This window comes from Microcaecilia unicolor, chromosome 2 (assembly GCF_901765095.1).
Source record: "Microcaecilia unicolor chromosome 2, aMicUni1.1, whole genome shotgun sequence".
Taxonomy (NCBI): domain Eukaryota; kingdom Metazoa; phylum Chordata; class Amphibia; order Gymnophiona; family Siphonopidae; genus Microcaecilia; species Microcaecilia unicolor.
The window spans coordinates 337,352,422-337,363,068 of NC_044032.1; the positions used below are offsets into that span (position 1 = coordinate 337,352,422).

General features: G+C 47.0%; 1 protein-coding gene across 1 annotated transcript in view; it reads right to left on the reverse strand.

Annotated features, from left to right (window-relative positions):
• LOC115463669 (protein ZNF783-like) overlaps positions 1–10,441 on the reverse strand; it is a 58,906-nt gene extending 48,465 nt beyond the window's left edge. The window contains exon 1 of the mRNA XM_030194377.1: positions 10,159–10,441. Coding sequence (XP_030050237.1) covers positions 10,159–10,182 — 24 coding nt within the window. The 5' untranslated portion in view covers positions 10,183–10,441. The remainder of the gene's footprint in view (positions 1–10,158) is intronic.
• Between the last annotated feature and the right edge of the window lie 206 nt (positions 10,442–10,647).

The window sequence follows — 10,647 nt, forward strand, 5'->3', positions numbered from 1 at the left end:
TTGAATGCGGTATCTGATCGGAAGCCAGTGAAGTGACTTGAGGAGAGGGGTGATATGAGTATATCGGTTCTGGCGGAATATGAGACGTGCAGCAGAGTTCTGAACAGATTGAAGGGGGGATAGATGGCTAAGTGGGAGGCCGGTGAGGAGTAAGTTGCAGTAGTCCAGGCGAGAGGTAATGAGAGCGTGGACGAGAGTTCGGGTGGTGTGTTCAGAGAGGAAAGGGCGAATTTTGCTGATATTAAAGAGGAAGAAGCGACAGGTCTTGGCTATCTGCTGGATATGCGCAGAGAAGGAGAGAGAGGAGTCAAAGATGACTCCGAGGTTGCAGGCAGATGAGACGGGGAGGATGAGGTTGTTATCAACTGAGATAGAAAGTGGAGGAAGAGGAGAAGTGGGTTTTGGTGGAAAGACGATAAGCTCGGTCTTCAACATGTTCAGTTTCAGGTGGCGGTTGGACATCCAGGGCAGCAATGTCGGATAAGCAGGACGATACCTTTGCCTGGGTCTCCGCGGTGATGTATGGTGTGGAGAGATACAGTTGGGTGTCATCAGCATAGAGATGATACAGGAAACCATGAGATGAGATCAGGGAGCCCAGGGAAGAGGTGTAGATTGAGAAGAGAAGGGGTCCAAGGACAGATCCCTGGGGAACACCAACAGATAAGGGGATGGGGGTGGAGGAAGATTCATGAGAGTGAACTTTGAAGGTGCGGTGGGAGAGATAGGAGGAGAACCAGGAGAGGACAGAGCCCTGGAACCCAAATGAGGACAGTGTGGCAAGAAGTAAGTCATGATTGATTGACACTAATTGGCTTGTTAATTAAATTGCATGTGGAAATTGAGTGCACGCCCAAATTTGTGCTTGCAATTTTTAGCAACTTTTATAGAATTAGGGGTATATGTGCAATAAGCTTTATTATCTGGCCTCTTGTCAGTGAGACCAGCTCTCCAGTACACTATAGCATGAGAGTTCAGTATTCTGTATAGATTGCCTGGTTTCCAGAGAAACACTGGGAGCCCTGGGTGCTGGCTGATTCAGTGGTTAGGAAGTGGAGGAGGAGGAGGCATCAGCATACAAGGCTGGGATGCATCAGTATTGGTCTGTGCAGACTGAATACAGAAGTAGCAGCTGATGAGCAGGTGAAATTGACAGAAGTTAGAGGGAGCTCAGAAGCTTGTTGCTTTGGTGGCCACAGCAGTGCGACTTTGCATTGTTTCATACTGGAAAAAGCCAGTATTAAGAAAACAGGAACAGTGGGAATAAGACCAGACGCTCCGGGGACAAATCAAGCAGACTTCAAAGGCTTGATGAAGCATATTATTGGTAAAAGAAATCAACACAGCACTGTGTTTTGGCCAGGACCTGCCCTTCAGGAGTCTTTTCTGTTCAATCTGGATAATAAAACCATCCAACGGTAAGTGTACCAGAAGAGTTTCGGAGGAAAATTGCAACAGAGCGCGATTGTGCTTCCAAATGAGTTGCAAAACCCCAAACCAGTAGTATTACCATCTCAGGATAAGTTAATCAGCGAAAACTTGACCGTCTTTATTGATGAATGAACTTACTTGCGTTTAGAATGACACTATGAGCTTCTTTTGAGAACTTGGAAACCTTACAGATTTGGAGAGGTCTCTCTCCATTATTACAGCGAAAATTCCAGTTTGGGGCGCTGTCATTTTCTGGAAGTTTTGGGGGTGGGTAATTATTTTGCTAAGCCATTTGTTCTGCTTGCTTGTATCAAGATGTTCTGTGGCTTTGGCGGAAGAGACCACCTAGGGTACGTAGGACGATGATGTTCCAAACTCCTGCTGGGGGAGGTATGGGAGTCCCTAATTTCTATTTAAATTATCAGGTGGCACCATTAAGGGTGTTGACAGAGTGGAACCCTGAAACTACCAAGAAGTGGCTACATTGGGAGAGAGCATGGATGGGCACCTGCTTTTTGGGAGACATATTATGGTCTCAAGGGAGTGAAATATCGGCCGCTGCCCGAGGGTCCCGGTAGGGATTAGTCATCTGCTATATACCTGGCTCCAGATACCAAAAAGGTTTTTTTCCGGAGAGAAAATACTTCCTTCAAAATGGCCATTTGTGGAGCTCCAGGATTTCCATTGGGAGGGGTCTGAGAAGTATATCAGAGATGGGTCTATAGAGGGTTATATGTTGGGACAGCTCTGTGTTAATGGGAGATTGTAAGCTCTTTGAGCAGGGACTGTCTCTTGCGTACGGGTGTACAGCGCTGCGTATGCCTTGTAGCACTGTAGAAATGATAAATAGTAGTAGTAAGTAAAGGATTTTGGGGAGTTACAAGAGGAGTATGGACTGGAGGAAAAGGGATCTAGTATATTATTATTGTCTGAGAAACTTTGTTCTCAGGCGTGCGAGGGAGGAGCTGGACTTGACGGAAACGGTTCTAGAGAGAGGCTATTAAAGGGGGAGGGGGCAGGGGTAGTGTGACATGGCTGTATAGGACACTATTACTGCTCTCAACTCGCAAGGCTATTATATCGGGAGGGGGTGCTTCAGAAATTACTCATCTGAATGTTGGTCGAGTAGCTATAGATATCTGTTGAAGCCATCAATTACTCAGCCATTAATCAAAAAATGGATACAAATACTGTACTGGTGGTACTATACACTCGATAAACTCCAAAAAGATGTATCCACAGGTATCAGTAGACTGTTGGCGAGAATGTGGGGCTCGGGGAACATTTATGCACATCTGGTGGAGTGTCCAAAGGCACAGACATATGGGTACAGGTTCTTGCAATGGGTTAATAAGGTAGTAAAGGTGGAAAATCTATGTCGGGCAGAGTACTGTGTACTGCACTTCCGGCCCCCGAAGACTCAGATACACTGTCACAAATTGGCTGTTCAAATTTTGTGGCAGCAAATTAGCACTAGCAAGGGCCTGGAAACGATCAGATACACCATCGATGCAGATTGTAGCTCGCAAAGTGGACTAAGAGGCTCATTTTCAAAGCACTTAGCCTCCCAAAGTTCCATAGAAACCTATGGAACTTAGCCTCCCAAAGTGCTTTGAAAATATGCCTCTATATCTACCAGATGTCGAAAATGACGGCCATAAACACATTTACAGCTGTTCCAGAGAGTATGGCAACCATATGAACATTTGAGAGATGTATATGCCACCACCATAGTGCCGGGCAAGGGGAGGAGGGGTTTGGAGCATATATGACAATACAATAGTGTAAGATGTCAGTGTCTGACTGCTGTTACTTAGGGATATGGATGTTTATGGCTTTGTTGATTATATTATAAAATCAATAAATAAAATATATTTTAAAAAGATGTTCTGTGGCTTATTCTGGATGTATTTCTTGCTTTGTGTTTTGTTATAGTTGTGCTAATTTTATAATTAAATAAATAAATGAAAGAGGAATGTGCTGGGGTCAGTTTTGGGAACAGAACAGGCCGATATTCACAGCGATTTAAGCCTCTCCAGCCCACTTAATCATTTCCCGCCACCAAAGTGGGGATTTCAGAGGCAGGTTAACTGGAGAGTGCCACTGAATATCCCAAAAAAGTGAGGTCAGGGGCGGGGTATGGGAGAAGCACGGGGTTATGTGGAGGTTGGCAATATTCAGTGCTGATTTATTTACCACCACATTGGTAGTAAATAATCAGCCTGTGTCTATGTGGGTACTGAGTTTGAGCAGGGACTGTCTCTCTTTGTTAATTGTACAGCGCTGCGTAACCCTAGTAGCGCTCTAGAAATGTTAAGTAGTAGTAGTAGTAGTAGTATAGAGGGTGGCAGGATATATACAAGTGTACAGTTGAGGTTTGTTTTTGCGTGTGAGTGGATGAGGCAAGTGTGGACTGAGGGCCCGATCCAGGCCAGCAACATGCTTTTTTGACCAGTTCCAACCTGTTTTAGCAAGCACGCTATTCAACGGGAGATGCACAAACAGGTTCTGTGGGCTGTTTTCCATTTGCTGCAGCAGACAATGGAAATGGTATTTAAATGAGCTGAGCAGTATTCAAACATGCATTCCAAGGGATGCACAGCAAGGACCGCCTACCTTTAGCAATCGAAATTTAACGTGAGGTCTGGAGCAACTGCCACAGAAGCACATGAAGGTTTGCACTTTTCTACTGTTTAGACCAGGGGCTGCAGTGTACTGCCGACTTTTCATGATGTGCCCACTGGGCCAGGAGGTCATGGGAGCAGAGAGTGCAGGCAGCCACCAGGCCTGTGCAGTCGGAGGGCTTGGAAAGGAAAGAGAAGGGTTGACACTCAGCTGCCAGCTCTGCCCCATTTAGTAGGTGGTGACCTGTCTCCCCAACTGCCCTGCAGCGTTGGCATCAGAGGCGGAAAATCTTGCTGGTACATCCCCAGGAAGAAGCACGGCGAGATGATGATCTCACCACTTCAGCAATCTTGGTACATGACCAAGATCTCCTCCAGCAACCCATACCACCTTGCACAGCGCCTGCCAGGTACACGCAGCTTTCATGCACACACATATAAGCTTGTTGCATGTATGAAAGCAGTGTGTAGTGAAACTGTTCTGGGCATGTGCATAGCAGCCACACTTATCAACTGACTACCCGAACTACACGCTAAAGTCCATGCAGCTCATTTACATGCATTTATTTTTTCAGAATCACTTGCTATTTCCACCACAGTAATTTTTTTAATGTGGTGGAAACAGCGAACAGTTCTTTCCACGGACTTTTGTGAGTGGATTTATGTGAGTGGATGACTCAGTGTCTGTGTGACTGCATAGACAGCAAGTGACTAGGGGCCCGACGCTCAGACGCAAACATGGGCGCTAGAGGCCGTTAGCACTGAACTAGCATCCGCATTTGCCAGTGCAGCATACTTAAAGGCCCCACCGCGGGGTATTGTGAGCACGTTGAGGGACAGTGCATCAAGTATGCAAATACATGCTAATAAGCTAATTCCCTATTCCTCCTCAATGCTCAGTGGGCAGTGCTCCAAACAAGGGCATTCCTCCCACGGCAAACCCTATGCCAGCTCAGACCTGGCATTAGGGTTGTACCGAGCTGTGGAGAAGGAATAGGGAGACCCGTCTACCTTCTGTACAGCTACTAGGAAGTCAACAAATGTTCCTTGAGCTTGCCATCTTCACACTGTATACTTAAAATGGCCAAGGTTAGTATTTTTAATCATGTCTATTGTATAATCAGTGTGTGAAGCTCCATTTTGTTCTAAAATTCTGGCATGTGTGTGACCTTTACTGTGATTGCTATCTCAACAGCTTCAATGGAAGGAGTTTTCCTACTTGCAGTTGTGTGGAGGGAGCTGCAGGCTCGGTCCCATGGCAAAAGGTAGCGGCAAGTAGCTCTCAGTACCTCTTCCTCCTCCTCCCCCCTTAACGCACAACTCTAGAGCGCATGCGCCAGGCACCCATCCTCCTCCATGCTCAGCGCTATGAGTGCGCTTAAATTTGCATGTCATTGGTGTTGAGCATGAGGGCGCTGCTCAGATGTGCTGACTGGGCGGTATTTCTCTGGTGCGGAGTTTTGATCATCGGTCCCTAGGAGCAGTATGTTTGAATGGGTGCGAGGATGAGTCACTCCCTTCTTTCCCCACCTCCTCCTATTATTACAGATACTGAATGAGCAGGAGGAAATGATCTGATGTACCTGTTTTCCTCCTCCTGGCTCCACCCTTCTCTTCAGTCTATTCTCACCTTTTTACACCTCCCTTCTCTTTTGTATCCTCTCTACAACTTCCCTTTCCCTTTTTCTTCCTTTCAGCTCACCTTCCTTCTTGCCCACCACAGCCTCAAGGCCTTCCAATTCAGCCACAGCCCATCCTCTGGCTCATTCCCATTCTACTATTCCTCGAGCCAGAGGATGGGCTGTGGCTGAATTTGGAATGAGCTTCCAGGCTCATTTCCTCTATCTCAGCCATCACCACAAGCTCTTTTTCACCTCTCTGCTCAGTGATGTAGCCCGGGCGGAAAAATTGAGATTGCGCCCCCTATAACACCATCGCTCCCAAAGTAGTAGGGACCAGAGGAGGGGGGAACAAAGTTGCACATTTCCTAAACTGACTTATTACAACTATAAATTCAGAAAAAAAAGCCACTTTTTCTACGTTTGTTGTTTGAGTATTGCTTTGGTCCTGGTTGTCTCTCTTCTGCTTCTCTGTTTTTTCTTAACTCTCTCCAATATCTCCTGGATTGTTTCCTCTAAGGAGTGGCCTGGTGTGTGCAAATTATTTTTTGTGAGCAACAAGTTTTAAAAACCAACAATTTGTAAGCACCAGTATTAGCAATACATTTCTGTATATTGCACAAAAAAAACACATTTTTGTAAGCAACCATGTAAAATCTGTGACCGAAGCTCCTAAAATGTATGCGCAATCGCTCATGCACTCCGCTTAGATGGAACATTGATCTTCTGTCCTTGTGATGTTTCTTCTGTCTCTATGTCCAGCATTCATCTTGTATGTACCTATTTGTCCTGTCCAGCATTTCTCCACTGTGTCCCTTTCCCTCCCTTCAGTTCCAGTTATTGTCTCCTTGTCCCTTCCCATTGCCCAGCTTCTCTATTCTCTTCCTCCTGCACCACACCCCGACTTTCCCTCTCTCTGTTGACCATCATGTCCCTCTCATCTCCTCTGGTCCAGTCTCTCTATAGTTTCTCTCTGCTCCCCCACCCCCCAGTCCAGCAATTGCCCACTCTCTTCCTCTTCCTTGCTCTATGTCTCTTTTTTCCCTCTGCCCCCCCTCGTCTAGCACCGCTCCCCTTTACTGTCCTCCAACTAGTTCAGCATCTCTCCATGATCCCCACCTGCATCCGGGCCCAGCATCACTCTCCCACCCCCCGCACCCCCACTGCAGTGAAGATTGTGGCAGAGACAACCTGAAAGCTGCTGTACTGGCCAGTGGGGCCTTCCCTCTGCACCATCCCAACCTCTCTGATGCAACATTCTGTTGACAGGGCACAGTACAGGAAAGGCCTCATCGGTCAGTGCGGCAGAAGATCAATGTTCCCTCTAAGCGGAGTGCATGAGCGATTGCTCATACATTTTAGGAGCTTCGCTCACAGATTTTACATGGTTGTAAGCATGTAAAGCATGCATGTAAAGCATGGTTGTAAGCAAAAAATTGGGTTTTTTTGTGCAATATACAGAAATGTATTGCTAATACTGGTGCTTAAAAATTGTTGCTCACAAAAGATAATTTGCACACACCAGGCCACTCCTTAGAGGAAACACTGCAGGATCATTCCTCACTGAAGAAGGTGAAGGCCTGGTGGGGTGGAGGGAAGCAATGCTGGACCTGGGCGCAGAGAGATGAATGGCTGGGGGCGTCTGTCTCCCCCAGTGATGCCACTCCCCTGGATTTACCTTTCCTTCCACATTCAATACCCTGCTGAGGATCATGACTCATTCAATGCCCCTCTGAATTACACTCCTCTTCCAGATGCACCTCTCCCTATCGACAATTCCATCCAACCCAGGCTCATGCCTCTCATGCTTCTCCCAAATCACACCCCTCTCCCAGACTCACCTCCCTCTAAACTACTCAGCCTCTCCTCCAGTCTCACTTGTGGTTCTGCCCTGTTTACTTCAAAGCACACACCCCTCCCACCAGTACCTTTTCAACATCATCAGCAAAATCAGTAAGAATAAGAGGCAGAGACTGAACAGAAATGAGATACATCCAGTGGCTAAAAGAAACAGTGCTTAACAAACTGCATGGGAAGCATGCTTCAGGGCAGAGAGCAAGCACAGCTGTAAGTTCCCTGCAGATCACTATCCACACATGTGCTGTATGAAAGAGCGGCTTGCTACTTTGTTTGTGGCCACAGTGTAGAGAATGACATGGGGATGGGGAACCACAGTAACCACAGAGATGGGGACAAACTCTGTCCCCGTATCATTTTCTAGTTGGAAGGGTAGAGGGTTATTATAGCTGCTCATTGTTATTATTGTTTTCTATTTGTAATTTAAACACAACAGGTTGCACAGCATGTTGCTCCTTTTTATCCTATCCTATATAATAAATAGGATTTGCACCTCCGACTGGATGCCTGGGTTCTTAACACAGTTCCCACTGGTCCGCCCTGGGGATGATGTCAGAGGGCAGACCAATGGGAAGTGAGGACGCCCCCTCCCTCCAAGTTGCATGCCCCCCTCTCCTCCGAGTTCCACGGCCCTGCACCTCCCTCAACAGCCCTCCTTGCCTTCGTGCTGGCCAGCCAGCGCTTCAAACCTCATTTTACTAACCTGACTGAAGTCGTGACTGCAAAAGAAGCAGAGTACAGCAGGCTCGCCTTCAGCCTTCCCCTTCTCTCTCAGCGTCCCGCCCTCATTTCATGTTTACACAAGGGCGGGACGCTGAGAGAGAAGGGCCTTCCCCTTCTCTTTCAGCGTCCCGCCCTCATTTCCTGTTTACACAAGGGCTGCACGCTCTGCTTCTTTTGCAGTCACGACTTCAGTCAGGTTAGTAAAATGAGTTTTAAGCGCTGGCTGTCGGCACGAAGGCAAGGAGGGCTGTGAGGAGAAGAGGGCAGGTTGGAACTTGGGGGGGGGGGAGAGGTGAGGTTTGGGGGCGTCACTGGACATGGAGGGGGGGGCAGGGGAGAGAGGAGAAATTGCTGGAAACGGAGGGGAAGGCAGGGGAGAGAGGAGAAAATTGCTAGACATGGAGGGGCGGCCAGAGGAGAATTGCTGAATATGGATGCAGGGGACGGCAGGGGAGAGACGACAGCTGCTAGACATGGATGCAAGGAAGGGCAGGGCAGAGAGGACAGTTACTGGATATGGATAGAAAGCAGGGGAGAGAGGACAGTTGCTGCACATGGATGCAGGTGAGGGCAAGGGACAGAGGAGAGTTGCTGGGACATGGATGCAGCTGAGGGCAGGGGAGAGAGGAGAGTTGCTTGACATGGATGCAGGGGAGACCAGGAGAAATGCTGGACATGGATGGAGGAGAGGAAAGGCAGGAAGGAGATGCACATGGATGGAGGGGAGAGAGGAGAAATGCTGGACATGGATGGAGGGGAGGGAAACTCACACAAACACACACACACTCTCTCTCTCTCTCTCTCTCACACTCCATCTCTCACACACACTTTCTCTCTCTCTCTCTCTCTCTCAACATACACACTCAGAGGAAAACCTTGCTAGCGCCTGTTTCATTTGTGTCAGAAACGGGCCTTTTTTAGTAGTACTTTAATAAAAAGATTTAAATATAAAATCATAAGTGTTCACAGCTTCTGCAGAAGAGGCCAGAACCCACGGGGACGGGGCGGGGAAGGGGACAGAACCTGCGGGAATGGGGCAGGGATGGAGACAGAACCTGCAGGGACGGGGTGGGGACGAAGATTGAACCCACGGGGCAAACTCTGTCCCTGTGTCATTCTCTACCAGAGTGCCACAGTGCTTACTTATTATTATTTTTATTTATGTATTTATTACAATTTTAACTCTGCATGTAACTATGAACCCTCTTTGGAGCTGTAATCACTGATTTAACAGAAAGAACCTATATTGGTGCTTGTGAGTGAGAGAATGAATATATATGTGGCAATGTGTGAAAATGTTTACATACGAGAAAAACTACACTGGCTCCTGATCAAAGAATATATTGCCTTTAAAATATGCACCCTAGTTCATAAAATCATCTACGGCGAGACCCCGGGATACATGACGGACCTCATTGACCTACCAACCAGAAACACTACAAGATCAACACGCACATACTTATACCTCCACCACCCAAGCTGCAAAGGACTTAAATATAAATCAACCTATGCATCCAACTTCTCCTTTATAAGCACGCAACTATGGAACGCACTACCAAACGCCATGAAAGCATTGCATGATCTATCATACTTCCGGAAATCACTAAAAACTAACTTGTTCAAAAAGGTATACCCTAACGACCCAACTTAAATGCCTTGACCCTGCAACACAACTTAACCCTTTCTCCTCATTCCCTAAGATGTCTGTCGCACACGAACCTTACTACAATATCACTCTGTATCTGTCATACCGGAATTGACGATCGTGGAGGCCACATTGTGCCTGCAAATAGGTGGGAAAATGTGGGATACAAATGAAATAAATAAATAAATAAATGTATATAAGTGAAATAGTGTGTGGGTGTGAGCCAGAAAGTGGTGCATGAGAACAAAGATTTTCTTACCTGATCAGAAACAACAGCAGACATTTCCTTTTAGTTTTCCTCCTGAATTCTCCAGTGGCTGGGAGGGATTCTTCAGGCCTGGAATTTTCCAGTTTCTGGAAAGATGAATGAAACAGGAGGCTGGGCTGATTTCTCAAGGTCTCAGATAAAGTCCCTCCTCTCCCCCTTTGCAGATCTAGGACTGGAACTTGCAGGGATTTCTAGTCTCATATGACGCAGAATTGTTCACCTTTTCTTCAGTGTTCTCTACTTTTTGCAATCCTACAGAGACAGAGACACTACGGGGAAAGTATCTGAGCATGTGCAGAGCTCCTCACTGAGGTCACGATGTGGGGATCCGCCTTCTTAAGGTGGGTAGAGTAATTTAATAAGATAGGAGACGGCATGAGCCTATCTGGCCCATTCTTGTGGACTGAAGCCAGTAGGAGGAGCTTGCCGCCATATTGAGTGACCCAAAACAGTGGCAGACGCTATTGAAAGAAATAGCAA